At 42.2% G+C, this 22,245-nt stretch overlaps 1 protein-coding gene across 4 annotated transcripts in view; it reads right to left on the bottom strand.

Annotated features, from left to right (window-relative positions):
* GALNT7 (polypeptide N-acetylgalactosaminyltransferase 7) overlaps positions 1-22,245 on the bottom strand; it is a 140,425-nt gene that overhangs the window by 56,136 nt on the left and 62,044 nt on the right. For all 4 annotated transcript variants that reach the window (XM_040626439.1, XM_040626438.1, XM_040626437.1 and 1 more), the window contains exon 2: positions 8,027-8,487. In XM_040626439.1, coding sequence (XP_040482373.1) covers positions 8,027-8,487 — 461 coding nt within the window. The remainder of the gene's footprint in view (positions 1-8,026; positions 8,488-22,245) is intronic.

The raw sequence follows: 22,245 nt of genomic DNA, 5'->3' as shown, positions 1-22,245 counted from the left end.
CTGGGTCTGTGTCTGGAGCTCTCCCCGGGGAGGAATTGATAACCTTGTAGCAGAGGACAGGGACTAAGCATCTGAAATAATTGTTAGCTCCAAAACTGAGATGCTGTAGAAGAGAGCATCAAAACCATCCCTTAACCTCCATGGCAGTGCTCCTCAGGGGTGGGAAACTTATCCTGAAGGGGGTGGGGGGGAGAGTCAAGATTTTCCTTTCCCCGAAATTGTCTACCTTCGGGGTGGGATGTTATGGGATATCTAGTGGTGCTTCTATAAATATTTTTCTAACTAGCCAGCAGGGAATCTATTCTAAATTCCTGGTTGGGGGTGGAGGGCTTGAAAAAAACAAAAATAAACCACCTGCGTTCATAATTTTTCCTCAGGCATACCTTACACTTTTGTAATGCCGGTGATGGGGACGGAGGGGCAGATAAGGGCAGAGGAAATGACGCTAGGGCCCTTCTCGATAGAGCAACTTGGAAAATGACTACTGAATGGGAAGGTCCTTATCAACCAAATGAGGTCTCGGCAGGAGAAGAATGTTTCCACCAAGGGGAGTGAGCCATCCCAGAGTACTATCAAGGAGAGGGCAGCACTCCAGATTTGCTGCCCCTCTGCTCACGGTGGCTTAGAGGGAATTTCCTCTATTTCCAGTTTTTGTAGGCTCACTTTATGAACGTGGTACCCTTCTCAACTGCTGTGGAAACTGGGCTGACCTCAGTTACCCCTGACCTCTGTAATAATTCCACTTTGGCTAAATACATTTCCTGTTGTCAGCCAGGACCTTAAACAAAAATCAGCTCGGCCACCATAATGGAGAAAACTCCAAAGTGCAAAGTGTGTGTAAGCATGTGTATGATTTCCTATGTGTGTGTTTAGAAGAAAAGGAAAAAGGGAAACTGGGCATTAGAGCACAATTTATTTTGAAAGTTAATCTGGGAAACCTCTGAACTTACAAAAAGTGGCTTCTAAGAGTAAAAACTGTCAAGCCAGTTAGAAAGTAATACTTTGGAGATAAAAAAGAAGCAATATGTCCATCATGGGTCATCTGAAACCAATTTCAAATGTGCTTCCTACAGATTAGATTTAGGGTTGCCAAACTGTAGTTTGGAAAATGAGACATATCTTGGGCCATCCTCGTGAGAGAAGAGGCTCACGTGTTAGTAACTGTGATCAGTGCAGTTTGGATGGGGTCCACCACGTATTCTGGTAATAGAAATTGGGATAAAGTGGTGAAATCCATATGCATGTACACGATTCACATATATATATGTGTATATTGGGTTTATACATTATTCTAATAATTCGTTTTAGCCTCTGATGACCAGCTCAGTTTTAGTTAGCTCTAACTGAAACCTATGGGTCATACGTAGAAACTGAAATTTAAAAGGAACCCTATACTATATCTACTAAACGTTTTGAAAATAGTATCTGTTTTATAAATTATAGCACTATATTCTAAACAAAGATATCAAAGAAAGCCTTTAACATGAATAGAAAAGATTTTTTAAAAAGCTCATGATCACAATTCACATGAAATAAGAGTATAAACCTGAATATTTTGGTATCAGGTAAGAAGAGAATTGTCTGGTCTATAAGGCATGAGTGTCAATGTAAAATATCTCTAAAAAAACCCTTCAATTTCCCACAGACAAGCTTAAGAAAGTTATTAACAATTAATCATATTAACATTTGCATAGCTCTTAGAATTTCTGGAGCACTTTAACATCTATTATTTCACTTTGTAAATGCAACGAAGATAGCTTTCTACAAAATAAAAATGCAATTGGTGTGTAGGTAGGAGGAAAGGTTAAATATTAGAAGCAGATGAATTTGCTCAACAAGTCAAAATATTTAATTCATTTGTTTGAAACTAAATAGCCTGGATTATATACCTCTGATTGTCTGCCTTCTTGGGCAGAAAAAGGGCAAGAATAATTTCCATGTATTTGCATCAGCAGTTAGTTCTCAGCAGGGGAAATAAAATCTGGAGCTTTATCTGAAGAAAATCTAACATATTCACAAACAGATCATTCCACCTTTCCCCACACGCAGGCTCCCCATGCTGCTGGGCTCCGCGTGAACTCGTCTGAAGCTGGCCAGGGAAGCGGTTTAGGTCACTGGGCCTGCTCCATCCCAACCGCCCTCTCCTGTTAACAGCGCCGTTCTTTGTGTTACGCCCTTCCAAGCACTGGATTTGTCTTGGATTCCTCCTTCCACTCCATCAAGCTGCCAAGGCCTACTGATTCTAACTCTTCTGTTCTCTTACACTGAGTCTCCTTTTTCTGGTCCCGGAACCTTCGCTGAAGCTCCTTCTCTTAAGCCACTAACCCTCCAACGGGTCTCCACCCCCTAATCCATTCTCGACATCTTTACCAGTCCGATAGTCCCCTAAGGTTCTCTGTGTAACCTTTGGAGGCTCTTTGCTGACCACCAACCAGCAGACTGTGTGTGTGGCCCTGTGGTCTTCAAACCTGACCCTACTTATCCTACCAGTTTCTCTACACATACTTCCTGATCCAAGTATATACTCTACCACTCGCTTTTTTCCTAGTCACTGCCTGCCTTTATGTCTTCTAAACCTGTAACTCTTCCTGGGAAGACCAAACTCATCCTCCAGGCTTCAGCCCTGGTGTCCCCTCCCTCAACCTTGTTCCGACTCCTGTAACTTGACGTGCCCCTCCCCCCTCTGAACTACATCATTTTGCTCACCCCTTTCCTATGACTCTCCTGTTGTGGATTTCTTTCCCTTCTCCCCAGGGGCAGATGCGGAGCCCCCTGAAGGCAAGGACTAGTATTTTGTCAACTGATGGGTTAGCACAGCGCATTGCTTATTGGAGATACTTGATATCTGTTGAACTGTGAAAAAAACTGTATGTGTTTTTTATAGGAAATTTGTGTGAAGGCAGGTGAAGTCATTCTTGGATCAAGTTTCTAAAAAAGAAGTAGGCCTCCAGTTCACTCAAAATACAGTTACTCACTCTTTTAACAAGCAATCAACAGCCAGTAAATTACTCAGCCAGTACATGTAATTCAAAGCTGTAACATACATAAGTATGAGTCATGTTGGCAGCTGGGCAGTTCTCTCTTGTTTCTAAGGTAGAGAACATTCATCTGAAAAGACTATGGAACAGCCACAAGAACAAACAAGTTAACCACAGTGTCAGATGTCACAGCTGGACAAATAGCCCCAAAGATTGGTTTCCAGGCTTGGCAGGTGGCTCATTTAAATGTCTGAAGGAGGGGCACCTGGTGGCTCAGTCGATTAAGCGTCTGCCTTTGGCTCAGGTCTTGATTCTGGGGTCCTGGGATGGAGCCCCATGGCAGCCTCCCTGCTCAGCGGTGAGTCGGCTTCTCCCTCTCCCTCTGCCTGCTGCTCTCCCTGCTTGTGCTCTCTCTCTCTCTCAATCTCTATCTCTCAAATATATAAAATCTTTAAAAAAATAAATGAATAAATGTCTGATGGATGCAAGAGGACAGGGCTGATAAGGCCTATATTCCAGAGGTGCAGTCTCTCGTAGGCTCTGTGTAGCATATTCCCCACGCGGGACGAGCATGAGGGAGGCTGTGTGTGCGATATGGATGTATGCTATGCTTTCAATACGTTTCCAGAAAAAGGAGAAAAGTGCTAATATACATATTGGATAATATGTAAAATTTAGGGAAGTTTTATTTGTTGTTGGCCTTTTTATTTTAGATTAAATTCTTAAGACTATCCACATCCTAATATATGAATAACTCTACTTAGAAATTATTTATTCTACATTGAATTTTCAGTGTTCAAAGAGGAATGAAGCTTCTCTCTCTCTCTCTCTCTTTTTTTTTTAATTATGAGAAAGAATCGAGTTTAAAAAATAATCTGGATTCAGGGCACCTGGGTGGCTCGGTCAGTTAAGTGACTGACCCTTGGTTTCGACTCAGGTCATGATCTTGGGGTTGTGGGATCGAGCCCCATGATGGGCTCTGCACTCAGCATGGAGTCTGCTGGAGATTCCCTCAGTCTCCCTCCCCCTCTGCTCAAGCGCTCACTCTCTCTCTAAAATAAATAAATAAAATCTTGGGGAAAAAAAATCTGGATTCAGTTTTAAAAAGTTTCAGAGCAGGGGGGGTGTGTGGTGGTGGAGGCACCTGGGTGGCGCAGTCAGTTAAGCATCCAACTCTTAATTTTGGCTCAGGTCATGGTCTTGGGGTAGTGAGATCGAACCCCGCCTGGGCCCCAAGCTGGGGGTGCAGCCTGCTTAAGATTCTCTCTCTCCCTCTGCCCCACCCTCCATGCGCTCTCAAGCTTGCAAGCTTGCATGCACTCTCTCTCTCTGGGGGTTATAATGCTTGAGTATTTTGAAGCATAAAAGAAAGTTTTCCCACTAGCTTACAAGTTTGAAGAGGGGCTTAGAGTCTTGGGTCCTTTTGTTTGGCCGGGGACACCATACTTACAGGAATGACACACAGAAACATGCAATAACCTATTTCTAAGTACTTATGCAAGAGAAAAGAACACGGCAAGTGATCAGCCTATGTGTGGCATGGAAGAAGGAAGGAAGGGAGAGGAAAAAGAAGGGGAAAGAGGGATGCAATGAGGAAGGCAAGAAAGAAAGGACAGAAGAGAGAGAGAAAGGAAGGAAGGAAGTTATATAAGACCAAGGAGGACTCAGAGAGTTTGGGGGTTTGGGCAGCAATTGGTGTGTCTAAAAAACTTACGACAGGAGAGGGAAGGTACAAGTAGAAGCGAGATGATGAAGATAAGGCAGTGCGTGACATTTGCATTTTCCAAAAGGCAACAGAGGACCTCAAAGTTAAATAATAACTGAAAACATTAAAATTTTGACAAGAAGGTATGTGACCTGAAGAAAGTGCCACAGTGATGACAATAATAATAATAATAATAATAATAATAATAATTCAAGAACACTTACGTTTCTAACCAGCAGGCCTGTGACAAAAGACTTTTAGCCTATTACATCATTTAATTCTAATGGCAATCCTGGGAGATAGGTACTGTTAGACCCATTTTAAGGATTAGGTAACCGAGGGTTAGAGCGGGTAAGTAACTAGTCTAAGATCTCACATCTGGTAATGGAGTCAAGGTTGGAACCCTAGCAGATTCCATTCATTAATTCATTCATTCATTCTCTCAACAGATATTCATCAACTGGTGTCAGCTACTGGAAGTACCTGGTGAAGAAAACAGGACTTGCTCCCAGGACCTTATCATGTAGTAAGAAAGATAGTCAATAAACAACTAAATAAACCAATACCTATATAAATTTGATAAATCATAAAATAGATATGTACTATGAATGAAATGGCCAGAGAGCAGTGTTAAAAGATAAAGCAGGGCATGGATTAGACAGCATGGATAGAGAGGTTCCACTAGACCTAAAGAATGGGAAGGAGCCAGCCCCAGGAAGGGAGAAAGTGTTCATAGAGGAGGGAAGGGCACAGGCAAAGAGACCGGGAAAGGCCAGCCCAGCTAGAGCGCTGTGAGCGAGGAGCACAGTAACAAGAGGAGGTCAAGGCAGAGAAGGGTCGCGACAGCTGCTCAGGAGTTTGGGTTCTACTTTAAGTGCACCAGGAAGGCAAAGAATCACAGATAAGCTCAAACTGAGTGGTTCAGATACCACACTGGCTTCTGTGCGGATAAGGTAGGAGGCAGAAGTCGAAATGGAGAAGCCATGAAGGAGATTCTTGCGGGATTCCAAGAGAGAAGATGGTGGCCTGGACTTGGATGGTGGCAGTGGCGATGAAAGAACTTGCCTCAGAAGTAATCTGAGACATATTTTGGTGGCAGAAGCTAGGGGCCTTGCAGACAGAATGGATGTGTGGGGTGAAGGAGAGAGAGACACAGAGGCGTGAACTTCTCTGTCTTGTAGGTCATTTGATTTTCTTAGCCTATTTCTTATGTTGAAAAATCAGCCAGATTTATATTGGTGTTTTTATGGTCTATCTTTTATAAATAGCTCACATGCTAAAAATCTCCATTTCTACACTAAGCTCACCCACTGACTGTAACATGGCACGGAGGCATATCTCCCAGGGAAAGACCTACCTTGAGGTGACATGTGGTGGAAAGATAGGGCTTTCGCACCAAACCACCTTGGGCTGAACCACCACTCTACCATTTTGCTGGGCGAATACACAGAAGTCAGAGCTCCAGGCTTCAGACTTTACCTACATAGCTAAAAACTCTCAGTTTGGTTGTAAGAATTAAGTAATTAAGTAATTCTTACTTAATTCCTGGCATGTAGTAGAAAGTCAATATACGTTATTCTCCCCCTCCCTTCCCTCCTCAGTGGGGAGAATGCCATTGATAGGTTCTCAAAGAACCTTCTGTCACAGAGATAAACAGTATGTTTAAGTGCTATATTTTAGATAAATGGGACACACTCCAGATCAGGAGCTGCAGAGCCTCACACGGGTCCTAAAGGCTATTTGCATGGCAGTTCTAGCTCCGTAATAACCACCCTTAGCCCCTCACTGGAAGTTAAATTCAAGTTTCAGACAAACAACAGACACCCAGTTAAATTCAAGTTTCAGACAAACGACAATTTTCTAAAGTATAAGTATGTCCCATACACTGCTTGCGATATATATACTAAACGTTTTTCATTATTCATCTGAAATTCAAATCTAACCAAGTGTCCTCTATTTTTATTTGCTAATAAAATTATCTGGCAACCTTATGACCAGGCAAGCCTCTACTTTGACTTGGAATCAACTGCTCCAGGATTCCTCCTTCGTAGTCCCTTGAGATGCTCTAACCCCTCTCCCCATCATGGTTCTGTACTTCTGTTCCCTCTACTCTCTTGGCATATTTTATTCACCCCCTCTCATTCTGAATTAATATCTGAAGGTCCAAAGTCTTGGAATTTAAGAAACAAAACAGATGAACATGTGAGATGGGGAAAAGGAAAAGAGAGAGAGGCAAACCATAAGAGACTCTTAACTACAGAGAACAAACCGAGGGGTGATGGAGGGACGTGGGTGGGAGACGGACTAGAAGGGTGATGGGCGTAAGGAGGGCACTTGTTGTGATGAGCACTGGGTGTTGAATGTAAGTGATGAATCCCTGAATTCTACTCCTGAAACCAATATTGTACTGTATGGTAACTAACTAGAATTTAAACAAAAATTTGAAAAGAAAAAAATGTCTACTGAGTAGCACTTTACTAGGTATAGAATCTTTCTTAGTGGTCAGACGCTGCTGTGGGGTCTGAGTGTGTGTGCGTAAAGGTGTTAACCTTTTAGGACAAAGATTACATTAACCACTAACAATACATCAACCGAATACATTTTGAGAGTTTTCTAGTAGCACAGAATTAAATTTGCACCCATGTTAATGGAGCCTATTTAGATCCCTATAGGAGTAGAACTGGTTATTAAATAAACTGAAAGAGAAAAGCTTTGAGTTCATTCAATAACCACTGTCTACCAAAAGAGCTGGAAATCCTTTATTTTAAATCAAACTACATGAAAATAATTTGAAAGTTTAGGCCATGGTTTTATCTGTTCGGGTGCTTCTTTTGCATAGACCCAGAGAGTTCTGATTATCAGGTGTAGTACTGAGAAAAAAATTAAGGGAAACATCAATATCGAGGTAATTACAGGAGACATCTAAAGCAGTGTTACTATTTGTTATTATTCCAAGGGGCTTGATCCAGCATGAAAATCAACACATCGAGAAAGTTATTAAAAAATTGTCACTGTACTAAACAAAGTATTTACTGGTTGGTTTACACTCTGGTACAAGTTCACCTTCTCACTGTGGATTGGTAACAAAAAATTCACAGACTGGTGCCAGTCCAGGGACCACATCTGAGCAGCACTGATGTCAAACCCCCAGAATTTTGTATGTCATACTTTCAATCTTATGGCATAAATGAAGCGATCTCCTCCTCCTGGCCATTTTGCAGACCGAAGAGCCTTTTATTTCCTTGAAATAAAGGCAAAAATATTTTCTCCCTTCTAACAATCTAACTAAATATCTATCAAAACAATAGTTGCCCCAATTTTAGAAAGAAGAGGATGTGCTTACTCTTCTTGTCGCAAGTCATTGACGCTGCGGTCCAGTGAGATCATGTCACTTGCCACCATGTTAAATCCAAACTCTTTAATGCTGGCTTGAATTGCATGTTTGAATTCTGGTCCCAAAACCAATGGCTTGGCGTTCTCTCCAGGGCCACCAACCACTCCGTGAGGCTCAGGTTCTTTGGGTTCAAAGTTACCAAGGACCCCTGGACGTAGCACAGGATCTCGGTAGCTGAATGTCTGAGGCTTAAATGTGAGATACTGCCTCTGCATTATGTCTTTCTGGTTATCTCCTCCAGCATGGCGCTCTTGTTCATTTTTCGCCTTGTTTTTTCTTCTAATAGATTCTAAGTCCACTTCTACTCCTTCAACATGGGGCCATGGCACCACAGGTTTGAACCTGTCATCCCCAGGAGCTAATCCATTGCCTCCTCGGTTAGGCATGGGGTTATTGACATCTCTCTCTTCCTATACAAAAGGGAGGGGGATATACAATGAGTACATGAAAGCAAACCACAGAAGAGTTTATGATACAAATTTTCATGTTTAATAAAAGGCTGAGGCAACAATAAAAAGATTTAAAATGTTAAACAGAAGCAGGCTATTAATCAGGACTTTCCGTTAAGAGATATCTTCTGGGCAGGGGGAGGACATCCCAAGAAATAGGTTATTTCCTTGCCTTACCATTCCAAAATAAACGAATGGATACATTTTTTTTTTAACCTCTCTCCTTCTAAAACTAACTATCAAAGACCTCTTAATAAAGCACATTGTTATGGGTTAAAGCACTGGGGTTCTAGGAGCTTTGACAAAAACAGACATTTACTAGGTCATGTACAGTATGTGGTTTTCCCAGACGTCCGGTGTATGATAAATATAACTACCTGTCAGTAATACAGCCATATGGTGGCAGTGGTACTGGATGGCACCCATCACGAGGCTGGCTTTGTGCCTCTAACGGCAGAGGAAAAGGCGGGGATAGGCACTCAATAGTCGGTTATTTTCTACTCAGCGAGAGTTTAGCTGAATTCAGAACTATTTTTTTTAAAAAAACAAAAACAATATGGTAAAGACTAACTAAGTCAGTTTAGGCCTTTAAACCAAATACCTAGTCTGCCCCATTCCAGAGGTAGCCCAAGGAAAACCAGATTTGGTGCATACGGATATTCTGTAAGGGCTGTCTCCCGTGTCTGTGTGGACCCTCCCACCACCACCCCTGCAGATCTTCCGGTCAGAAATCCCGAGTGCTTTTGCTGCTGAGGTATCCAATGTGAAGCTTTTGCTGAATCAGTACCATTCTTCGCACAGGGCAGCGTTTTTCAATATTAGCATCACCTCAGTGACTTTAAAAAATACTGATGTCTGTGTCCCACCCCCAGACTTCGTGATTTAATTGGTCTGGGCATTCCCATTTTTAAAAGCTCCCCAAGTGATTTTAATATGCATCCAAGCTTGAGAACCTCTAGCTCAGAGGAAGAGCTGCTAGCTATAATTAGCCAAGAGGATTACTGAGTATGCTCAGCTGGGGAAGAGGCAAGGAGAACTTAAAACTGCAGAACAGGCAGCCGGGTCTGCGCCTTCACTCCACACTGAGATTATCGGAGGCCTTCATAGATTCATAACAGAATTAGGACCATCTGACCAAAATGTGTCTACGGTCTTAGAGTTATCTTGAAAAGTAAAGTTAAAAACTTGACCTTAAAGAGTACAGAAGAAAAGGGTTCGGTATGACATTGAGATGTAGGCTGCTATCTGCTGGGAGCTTATTGAGAAACGAAGATTCTTTAGACAGCCAGTTAATTAATTAATTTCTATTACTTTTTAATCTGTCTTTTTTATTATTATTAACATATAATGTATTATTTGTTTCAGGGGTACAGGTCTGTGATTCATCGGTCTTAACAACACACAGCGCTCACCACAACACACGCCCTCCCCAGTGTCCATCACCCAGCCAGTTAATTTAAATGTGAATTTAGCTGAAGTTTTGGTAAGGGCTAGCTAAGGATTGATTTGGGGGAGTTCAAAAAGGAATTTTAAAAGTTTATTTGTTTAGGTAATATAAGCATATGATAGAAAATTCCAAGGACCCTAAAGGGCATCTAATGAAAAGCACATTTTCCTGCCTCCTCTCCTATAGAGGCAATCACAGCCAGCACTTTGGGAATCTTTCTAGAGGTGTTATATGCACGTATAAACACACATGTGTGTAGGTAACAAAACAATTGTTTTTAACATCAGACATCGAGTTTAATTGATCCCTTATTTAAAAAGGAAACCTGTATGGTGATAAAGTGGTTCGAAGGCGAATCCAAAGAACAAATATCTAAACATCAAGAATACGGCAAAGGGTTTGTAAATAGATGCAAAACTGGTAACACTGGTCAATATCCACAAGGCGAAAACCAACTGCACGCCACTGGACACAATTTCCATTTCAATGGATGAGAATCTTTTGCATTACCATCAGTATTCTGTCGTTTCTAGCACTGTAAATAGCTCAAAGATAAGGAGAGGGCAAGATAACCCAGAAGCAGAGTCAGACAGTACACCTAATAATCTTTCTGGTCCGTTTCAAAGTTTTTCCTCCTATAACACAAAACTAAATATAAAATGCAACACTCAGCCTGATTATATAAATGTGATACCTTTCTTCAGGCATGTGTTATAAGGTAGATAAGGCTTCTGGATCAGCCTTCTATCATCACACACCTAAGTGGCAAGGACTTAGCTGCAGCCTAACCTGTGAGCCCTACTGACTCTCCAACGTAGCTCCCGGCTCTTTCCAAAAGTGTTGTGGCAGTGTTGTAAGCCAATTAAAATAGAAAAATCTTTCTAAAACTTTATGATACTGGACCCAAGCTACTGATGTTGAACCAAGTATAACACATAAAGAAGACAGTCTCCCCCACTTCAATTTTTCACATCAAGACTCCAGTGAGTCTGTAACTGGGGAGGTAAAAAATGAGGGGAAGGAAATGTCAAATACAGAAAAGCAGACTGAATGGGTCATCAGATGTCAACATCTGTCGCCAGAGCAACCACTCTACATTGCCTAATATTCCATAAAGAGCACAGTGTATACTGGAAGAGTATGGAACATGGCGTTTGTGAAATCGCAGTACATGGAAGACCCATTGTGAAATACACGCTATGGTTTAGGCTGGCCTATGCTGACGCAAAACTTGCAAATTTAAATATTTCTCAAATTCGCCCACCTCGACAAGAGAATATTTAATGGATTTAAACTTCATGCTTATCTTCCTCCAAATTAGATCTTTTCTTTGGCTTACGGGTTCTTTGTCTGATCCTCCTCTGTTGGTGTTCTTCATAGTTCATAGTTCTCTAAGACTCCAGCTTCGTTCTGCGTTATCCAAGTGCCATGACCAGATTCACACTGACAATTCCTACATCCCTTTCCTCAGCCCACATCACACTTCTCATCTCTAATCCTTACAGTTGGCTGCTTCCCAAATGTCTACTTACATCAATCTTATTACATCTACTTGTATCAATCAACCTTCTATCTACTTATATGTCAATCTAGTCCCATGTTAGATTTCTATTTACATCAACCAAGTACCTAAGCTTAAGACACCCCAAGCTGAACTTCTGTTTACCTCACTTCACAAACCTCTTTCGATTACAGTTCTTCCCTACTTTGGGGACAGGAACCACCATCCGCTCAACCGATCAAACCCAACACCTACATTTCATCCTCAACTTCTTGCTCTCTGATCTACCCAGCTGACGTCCAACCAATCCCTGACACCCGTCAATTCTATTGTCTTTACAGCTCCTGAATTTGGCCGCTTCCATCACTGCCACCGCCTTAGTTCAGACCACCCTCACTCCTTAGCAGGATTACTACAACAGTGATAATAGTGATGACTGCAAATACTTTGTTCTAAGTGCTTTGTATATATCGATTATTTATTTTGCCAAGAGTTAGGTTCTGTGATTACCACCCCCATTTTACTGATAGAAAATCTGACAGAGAAGTTATTTAACAGCAGAATCAGTACATGGTAGGGGCGCCTGGGTGGCTCAGTCATTAAGTGTCTGCCTTTGGCTCAGGTCCTGATCCCAGGCGCATCGGGCTCCCGGCTCAGTGGGAAGCCTGCTTCTCCCTCCCCCACTCCCCTTGCTTGTGTTCCCTCTCTCGCTGTGTCTCTGTCAAATAAATGAAATCTTTAAAAAAAAAAAAAAAATCAGTACATGGTAGGCCAAAATCTGCATCTCAGCAGTCTGGCTCAAGAGTCCAGGCTCTTAACCACTATGCCCGAGTGCTTCTCATTCTAATGCATGCACTTAACTTGCTCTTCATTGTTTTTTCTACATAGCAACCATAGTGACTTTTCTAAAATCCAAATAGGGACATGTTACTTTCCCTGCTTACAATACTCCACCACTGGTCCACTTCCCTCAAGAGAGTTTATACTCTTTAACAAGGTTAATAAAGCTTTTCGGGCTCCAGCCTGCACTTTAATTTCTTCACCATACCCACTGGAAGAGGGGTTGGTTAGCTTTTTCTGTAAAGGGTCAAGAGTAAATATTTTAGGCCTTGCAGACCAAAGGTCTCTGTTGCAATCATTCAAGTCTGCCATCATAGTGCAAAAGCAGCCACCAATAATATGTAAATGAGTGGGTATGGTTGTGTTCCAATAAAACTCTTTACAAAGACAGGCAATAGGATGGATCTGTAACCATCACGCCTCCCAACCCCTGCACTAGACTGTAAGTTCTGTGAAAAAGTAGGCACCGTGTCCATGGTATGCACCACTGCATTCCCCCTGTCTAACCTGGCACATAATTCCTCAATAACTATTTACTGAATAAATGAATGCATCCTAAAATTTCTGCTTTGGTTATGAGAGAAGAAAAGGAAAAGAGAGAATGGAGAATATGGAATGGGGAAGAGGGGCTTGGGTCAGAGAGCATATCTGGCAATACTTTACAAAATCAGCAAGAGATCAGGACATAACTTCATATTCTCTGCATAGTACTGTACTCTGACGGCTTACGCTATAATAGTCACCAGAAAATGCTATAATAGTCACCAGAAAAATTGAATTTGCTCACTTCTCAAAGCCTGTATGTCATTAAATCTGAAAGCAAAACCAAATATGAGAATTGTCTAACCCCAAGTCAATTAATAATAATCATGTCAAATCGTAATGTTATATGATTCAAAGAATGGCTACAAAGCAGTGTAACACTCAATTCCCCTGAGAAGGAAAACTACATACTCCTTCCTGAGAGTGAATGAGAGTCAGTAGGTGCCTTTGTGACTCACTGGTACTCTAATACCTTCCTAAGCACCAGCTGATTTACTCTACGGTTAAAAATCAATGAATCACTGTTGACTAGAAATGGAAAAGACAATCAGTAGATAATTGCTTAAGATCACTATGTTCATAAAGGTGGAAATATACTGAAAAGTGTACTCACTCATCATCAGATGGAAACACGGGATTATCAGAAATCAAGGTCGACTATTCACTTGCCATCTTACAAAAGCTCCCCTTTCACCCCCTGATTCTACTTCTGTGTGGTATTTTCCCAAGATGATCATGCCTTGGTAGAAATGACAGGAATACAAAGGGATTTAGAAAAACAGTCTTTAGACATAGGCTTGCCTCGATTTGAAATTATAGGTGAACCTAGAAAACTTAAGCTCTTAATGATGAGCTCTCGAAGTCACATGATTTCTGCAGAAATTACAATTTAGTTTTAGAAAGTGGCCACTGCTAACAATATTCACACTATTTGGTTATCCTGCTACGTGAGTCACAGAACTTAAAAACAGGAGTCAAATTTAATTTTATGATTTAAAAACCCTCTCGATAAGAAACACCTTTAAAAAAAAAGATTTATTTTTAGAGGGGAGAGAGAGAGTGAGTGAGTGGGGGCGGGGGGACAGAGGAAGAGGAGAGAGAGAATCCCAAGCAGACTGTCAGCTGAGCATGGAGCCCTATGGGGGCTCAATCCCACGGCCCCGAGGTCATGACCTAAGCCAAAATCAAGAGTCCGAGGCTTAATCAACTGAGCCACCCAGGCGCCCCAAGAAACACCTTAAATTAGAAGAATGACACCAGCATCTTTTTCTAGCTCCACTTTCTTCTGCTCCTAGGTGAGTGAGGAACTGGAACAAAGAGATCAGGGAGGGAGACAGTTAAAACAAGGAGGGGCCGGAAGAAACGGGGTGTACTTATAGGCCGGGCCTCCCCAGACTCTCACCCCTCTGTGGCAGAAGGTGGGTGGGAAAGTGGGTGCTCCACCCTCAGTACCCTTGTTTCTCTCTGATTAGCTAGAGCTGGATTCTTAGCTAACCCATCCCTGCTGGCATTTTGTGCCGAGTGAAGACCATTCACTCCTGCTCCTTTCAGAGGACTGAAAGGGACCCCTGCATTGCGGAGTCGGTGGCCTCTGTTGGTCATGAGAGGAGGGGCAGAGGTCAAGTGGTTTGCCTGTGTTTAACTAGAGCAGAAAATGGAAAAACCCAAGATTAAACAGAGACCTTATCAGTCCTTGAATATCTAAGATGGTCTCCCTTAAGCAAAGAGACCTATCCCAAGTATGTGTAAAGATTGATGAACTAGGAAGACACTGAAGACCCATGGCAAGGCCTCTGTTAGCAACTAGGGCCGAACTGAAAATGAAGAAGGGAGTGGCTAATCAGTATTGCATTCCAATAGAAGAATTATCTTCTGGAAGAAATAGATTCCCATAGCAGGCATTTCAATTCTTCTTCTCCCTCCTCACCCCCGGCCCGGTTATAAACCAAAAGGTCACAGAATGGAGAAAATAGCATGGTTGACATCACAATGACTGCCCCACCAAGAGAAATCCAGGTCAGCACTTCTAGCACTAGAAACTAGACTTTGGGAGGGTAGCCACTAGTCACAGGAAGCCAGACTGACCCAGACTTCCTCTAGGAACTGCAAGATCGAGACTGGACTGTGGAGAGCCGCCTATTACATAAGAGCTAATGATCAGTCCTTTTATTTTCCCTTAAAACTTACGAGACACGATGGCAACCATAGTTACAAATGGGTAGGTTAATGCTGTAGTATTAACCACCCACTGGAAAGATTTTACCAGGTTCATATGGGGGCATTTTGAGCCAATTAAATGCCACCTCTCCTTAACCAAATAGGCAAAATACAGTATATAACACAGATCTACCCTGTACTATTGTGAATCCTACTGAAATTAATAGATGTCTTCCTAAAAAGTTAGCTATATCACATTTTGAACATTTAATCGTCTTAATAAAAGAGAGATTTCCATTATAAAAGAGTCTCCCAATAAATCCCATAGTTGTGCAACTGGTCGGTTTTCGCAGACTTGGATCTTCATGCATATCACATGGTGTTCTTAAGGGAGTATCCATCTGCACTGACACAATTTTCTGAAGATCTCTGCACATCTTGAATAATCATGGTCAACTATAGAATATCTAGATATGGCAAATTTTAAGTCTTGGGCTCTTTTCAAAATTCAAAACAAAATTTAGTTCAACCAAAGTAAATGACTGAATTGGTTCAAGTTATAAAATTCATTTTTTCTTCGAGATTTTATTATTTATTTGAGAGAGAGAGAGAGCACAAGCAGGTGGAGGGGCAGAGGGAGAGGGAGAAGCAGCCTCCCCACTGACCAGGGAGCCCAACACGGGGCTTGATCCCAGGAGCCCCAAATTGTGAAACGAGCCAAAGGCAGACACCTAACCTACTGAGCCACCCAGGCGCCCTATAATATTTACTTTTAAAAAACCATGTCAACGCACTGCATTTTTAAAGATATCAGACTAAACTACAAATTCCTCAGTGATAAACATTTTCAATTTTCAACATCTAAGTTAAAACTATAATTGAAAACAGGGAGATTTCACGCAAAACCCTTCTCTGTATTAATACCACTATCTCTAACGTTCTATTTTGTAAATGTGAAATGACCACCAAGCAGCAGTAGCTCAAGCCAGCAGTTCTAAACTCAGCAACTGGCTCTGGGTATATTCCCCGCAGTACCACGAATATTTCTAACACTGCTCTTCCTGACTTGCCTTTGTATGTGTGTACATGCTTCTCCCCAGTCAGACTGGGGGCTCTTCGACGACAGTGTGTCTGTGTGTCCTTCCACATGGTGGGGGGGGCGGTAGACGGCAGGTACTCAGCGCATGTTTCTTCACAGACTAAGCGGAGAACACCTAGCTGTGGGTCATCTCCTATTATGTTTCTAGAATATAAACTGACTTGGGAGCCACTGTCTTATGCCACTGCCTGGCTTGATTTAAGCAAGCATTTTCAGAATCCAAATGAAATAACTAAAAACATTATTTTCTCTACTAACAACATTGCTTTCCCTACAAATCTAAAATTCGAATAATCCTTTTTTTAGTTTCTTCTCTTCTTCAGATTTGGATAAATCATGTCTGCAAGTGAAATTTGTTACTTCATGGAAAATGAGTACTTTATTTAAACACGAGAAAGTAAATCTGCTGGTGTTCATCTCAGTCCTCTAAGCCAATTTATCTTGCAAATGGTTTCCTGCTAAATTTGGGGCTTGTTTTAAAACAGTAATAAGATAAAGATTCTAAAATCAGGTCAGAAAAGTATCAGATCATGCTCAAGGGGGAATAAATTAGAAGAAGAAATAAGCGACTAAAGGACCAAAATGTAGGTTAATGTCTACAATAGGAAAATAGCAAACTGGTTATCCTTTTACAAAAAAACTTTTATTTGTAAGACTGTTTAATGGCCCAGATCAAAGTTAATATCACAGACAACTAACCAAGTCTATGAAACATGAAATTTAAACATATTTATGCAATCCAAATAATTTTTATTTTCCAGAGACCTTATGAAAAATGCATGCCTTAGCTCATGAACTGAGTCATAGATATACTTCGCAGGCTTAAAAAATATTTCTTATTATGAATATTTAATATTAAATCTTTAACTGATTTGAACTGAATTTTAAGAATCAAACATGAATACCAAGCAATGGCCAATAAATCATTTTGTAATATGTTTCACAAAGTGATGAAGCTACAGTTGTCAGAGTTTATGCCGTCGTTTCGGTGGTAAGAGCACCAACGTCAAGACAAGGCTATTAATACAAGGCACACCGATGCCATTTAAAAGCTCCACCTCCCATGGGTACTAAAAGGCAGATTAGTAATACCTCTTAGAAATCATAAAAGGATACAGTGGGTAGATTTTTAACTCTGTTTGGGAGCTAAGCAATTACTGAGTTTTAAAAAGAAAGCTCCTAAGAGGCATTTTCATTCTAAAAATAGCATATAATAAGTTATGCAAGATATTTTAATAAAATTGTCGGTATTTTACAATAAATATTCTACCACATTATTCCTACAAAATGACCTGTCTACAAATAAGAAGTTATTAAAGAGGAGGAAAAAATGAAAGCAAAGCAAGGAGAGAAAGATTATAAAATAAAATCTGTGAAGATTTTTTTAACACATGAATAATTTATGTATGCATACATATGATATATGCACACGGAGAGAGGAAATACACATTTAAAAACCAAATAGCTTAGGAGGATAAGAAATAAGAAATTAACGCAGCTGAATGGACCCTTCAAAAGAACAATTATGGCATTTCATCAGGTGGAGAAAGGAGGAACTACTTAAAAGCTGAATTGATTGAAAATGAGGTCCCATCTGCTCCTCTTCGGCCCACTCACATGATGTTCTGGAACCTTCTTTTGGTTTATGCCAATCGATTCTACTTTTTTACCTAGAAGAGCTAAGAATCTCTTCACTCTCTTTCCTAGATCGTCTTTAAAGTATTTCAAAAGCGCAATCCCGACACCAATCCTCGGGGAATCACACTGTTAACACTTTTTCCTAAACCCAGGACAAGTGTTTATTTAGTCCTATCCTTTGACTCTCATTTCCAGTACAACAATGCACTTCATAGTCTAATACCTGCCAAAGCCAGACAGTTTAATTCCTAATTCTCCTTCACATCTGGCAATCCCAGTGAAAGCACGAAATGATTTCCAAATCTTCCCGAAAACTTTATTGGAAATTATGTCACCAACACAACCATAAATAATTCTTATGACGCTAAGGAAAACAGTTTACCGAGTGAGAAAATGAGGTCAAATGTGGTATTTGTGTTGGGAGAGAATGTTTGTAATACCCTTTTGAAAGCTGAAAAAGCAATGTCCTATTATCTCTCTAGGGGAGAAATTCTAGAATGAATACAGCACTCCCACATGAAGTGTTACTACTTTCTGCAGCTGGAAATGCATAAAACAGCCTTTCCTCCAGTGTTTCCTTGCTTTTGCCGCGAAGCTTGGCTTTCATAACAGCTCATGAAAAAGGACCGCAATGTGCGGTTTCAGAACACATCCATTTTGACTGGTGTAAGAATCTCCTCTTGTAAATTTAAGAAAAAAAAAAAAATCACCTCAAGAAGGAAAGTATCTCAAAGTTTTCTGGGTGGAGCTATCATCTTAAAAGTGTGGGACAACATTTTACTCCCAGGTCGGGACTAGAAATCCACTTTAGGAGGGTGTGTCAAGGAAACACCATTGTGCGAGACAGAAAGAATACATTCAGGGTAGATCAAGGTGATTAAAGTAAATAAACGTTTGGACATTTTACTTTTTGACTATCAACAGGTTTGAGTTCAAGAGGGAATGCTTATCCAGGAATACTCTAGTTTTTCATAATCGCTCTTTGGCATTCAGATTAGTATTTATTATACGTATCATTAAAGGTAAAAGAACTGTCCTTGCAGTTTTCCAAATATTACAGTAGGTCTACCACTCGCGAGGCACTGCGCGCCCTCCCAGGAAAGGACGCGCAGACTGCGGGAAGGGATGTCTGAACGGGCTGGAAGTGACTGAGTCCCTGCTTTCAGGCAGCAGACACGCCCCAGCACGGAGACGGTGAATGGCTGGTCGGTAAAGGAGGTGGGGGTAGAAAGTGGAGTTTGGCAGCTGAGGCAAAGGCACAGAAGCATAAAAGAACAAATGGTTTGCTGTAACGAGTGCAGGGGACATATGGGGAGGTGGCAGGAGATGAGACTTGAGATGCTGGCAGTGCCTCGGAGTGCCTCTTAAGAAATGCCAGGAAGTTCAGACTTTATGGGAGCCATGAGAGGCGAGCGTGCCAGATCAGAGCTGGATTTTGGAATGAGTACGCTGATGGAGCCAATGAATGGGAAGAGGTGCCAAGATGTTTGCAGTGGGATAAAAGATAAAAATTTTAGAAAATACAGGAAAAAGCAGTACAGGAGAGAATTTCAAGAAGTGGACAACAGGGCTAAAAACTACAGGCAAGTTGTTAAATTAATGAGAATTCCAAGGTCCGAAGAGACAGGCAAAGGGAGGTATTTTGGTCCCGGTTCCACAGCATGACTCACTCACCAGCTCTGTGCTCTACAATGCTGGCAGAGGCCCCAGGAGTGTGGGTCTAGAGGGGCCTCGGGACTCCTCCCAATTATCTCCCACCCAGCTGCAGATGGAAGGATCCTATTTTCTATCATCTAGAAAGCTAGAGGCATTTCTGTGATCCTCTTGTTCTGCCCTAGACGTTCCTTTGAAATTGTCTAATTGATGGATGACAAGTGTTGAGCACCTACGCTGTGCCGGGCTTCAGGGACACGAGGAGTAAACACGTCCCTGCTCTCGTGGAGCTCTCTGTCCAGCGAGAGAGACACAATCAAGCAGTCATACAAACATGGTGCTCTAAGAGCCTTTTGGGGACAGTCGATCTAATCTAAGAGGCTAAGAAAGGCTTCCTTGAGAATGAAGGACTGCTGAGCAGAGGTCTGAAGGATGAGGAGAAGTCAAGTCAGTAAAAAGAGGAAAGAAGGAAGCCTGGCTGGCTCAGTTGGGTTGAGTCCAACTCTTGGTTTTGGCTCAGGGCAGGATCTCATGGGCCATGGGACTGAGCCCTGCGTCAGGCTGTGCGGTCAGCGGAAGTCTACTTGAAGATTCTTTCCCTCCGCCCCTTCCCCCACTCACTCTCGCTCTCTCTCTAAAATAAATAAATCTTTTTTAAAAAAGCACACACAAGAGAGAGCAAGAAAGAGAGCATGTGTGTGTGGCCAAGCACAGGGGAGGCGCAGAGGGAGAAGCAGACTCCCCGCTGAGCAGGGAGGCCACTGTGGGGCTGGAGCCCACCGTGGGGCTCGATCCCAGGACTCTGGGATCATGACCTGAGCCGAAGGCAGAGGCTTTACTGACTGAGCCGCCCAGGCGCCCCCAAAATAAATAAATCTTAAAAAGAGGAAAGAGTATTCAGAGAACACGTGTGGAGTCTCTACAGCAGGAAGTTCTATGGTAAGCAGGAAGAACAATGTGGCTGGAGCTGGGGAAGCCTGGCACCAGATGAGGCAGAAGGGAAGTAGTGGCCAGACCAAGCGGGGCTCTGCTATCATGGTAATGACTTTGGGTGTAATAGGGGAGCCTGAGCAGCCAGTTCATAGTTTTAATGCTCCTACCAGAGACAGGAGCATTCTGAAAAGAGCCCACTGGCTGAGGAGTAAGAGATGGGAAAGAGACCAGAGTGGATGAGGGTTAATTAGGAAATGGAGACATTTAATGATGGACTGGATATGGGGAATGTCAGGGATGGCTCTAAGGTGCGACTGGATGCTATTCACCGAGAGGGGGAGCACTGAAAAAGACTAAAGTTTAAGATGATGAGGCCCTTCTTGGATATGCGGACTTTGAAGTTCTTCTGAAACATTCAAGAGAAGATGGAAACAGAATTTGTATCTCAGTGACTGGACTAGAGAAGATAAGAATCTTTCTACAGATCCTAACTGACATAAGGACCTGGATGCTATTTATGAGTTGACCATAAAGTGAGAAGAGGAGGACCCACTGACCCCACCTTGAGGAATCCAACCCTTAAAAGACTGGTGGAGGAGGGTGGGACTACCAAGGAGACAGAGGACTGGCCCAATATGTAGGAAGAAAACCAAAACCAAGACAGTACGTGTGGGACAGCAGAACGGTCAACAGTGCTAAATGCTGGTTAAAAGCCACAAGAGAGGAGGACTGGATTTAGTGAGAGCCATTCCAGTGCTATGATGGGGTCAAGCACCCAGGGCCAGTGGCGTTGAGGTGTGGAGTTGGAAGGTATGGAAATGGTGCAAGCAATAGCAGGCTACACTTGTGAGAACTCCGCTCATAAAGAGAACAGAAATGGAGAGGTAGCTGGAGGACATGAGGTAGGGTGAGGGGTTCTGGTTTGTTTTGTTTTTAATGGGAAAGTCCTGAGCAGCTTGAAAAGAAAAGCAAGGGTAAAATATTCAAATACATGTGAGAGGAGGAATCATCAAAAGCGAGGCATTCCTGAGAATGGGAATGGGTGGGAGCCCAAGCAGAGGCGGGGTGAGCCAGGCCAGGAGGAAGGCAGCCCCTCTGCCCCAACGGGAAGGACGCCATTGGTGCAGACACGGGTGCTCTGCTCTTCCTTGGGATCCAGACCCTCACTACTGCTGTCTGGATTACTCCAACAGTAATTTAACCTAGTCTACTTCCTGCAATCAGACTGACCTCTGTTAAACGATGTTTTCACAGTGCATGTCAGAGATTTCTTTAAAAAAAAAAAAAAATTGAAAGTCTTCCCATCTTTTTCTAACATGTCAGGTTCAAAATCCTTTGCCTGGCCTTCTGTCATCCCTGGTAGCTCACTCAAGCTGTCCCCATACTCTAGTCAGCTGGACCCCTTCAGGAGATCATAGAAACACATTGTCAGCCCGGCCTCTACTTTGGCTCCTGCTAGCAAGCCTTAGCCTCCAGCACTGCCCTGTTGCCCGCCTCTTTCTTTCTAGGTTCAGTTCCAATTCCTTTGATAAGATTCAGCCCCGCCATCTGTTCTAGTTCCAGTGATTATTTTCCTCGCATGAATTTCTACTCCTTAATACTTTTATAATTCTCTATTCCATGTGCTCGCTTTCCCCCCCAGACGAAAAGCTCTGAGGAGAGTCTTCGTCTTTTACTCCTCTTGTGCAGTCGGGGTTTGTATTATGTATCTTCCTTTCTTCTCAATTCTGGCATTTCTATTTTCCTTATTCTTATCCCCATATGTGAAATCACACCTATTCAACGGGAAACATGATGTCCCCTGAGCTCCACGTTTCTAGAGGGGGGTGTGCCTTATGTTGTTTAGATGGATGTTGGGGGAACGGCAATGAAAAGTTTGATTTAAAAAATAAAATAGCCGGGGGCGCC

This window comes from Ursus maritimus, unplaced genomic scaffold (genome assembly GCF_017311325.1).
Source record: "Ursus maritimus isolate PB19 unplaced genomic scaffold, ASM1731132v1 scaffold_11, whole genome shotgun sequence".
NCBI lineage: Eukaryota > Metazoa > Chordata > Mammalia > Carnivora > Ursidae > Ursus > Ursus maritimus.
The sequence above is the reverse complement of the archived record's forward strand: the minus strand, read 5'-3'. Positions and strand labels throughout refer to the sequence as shown.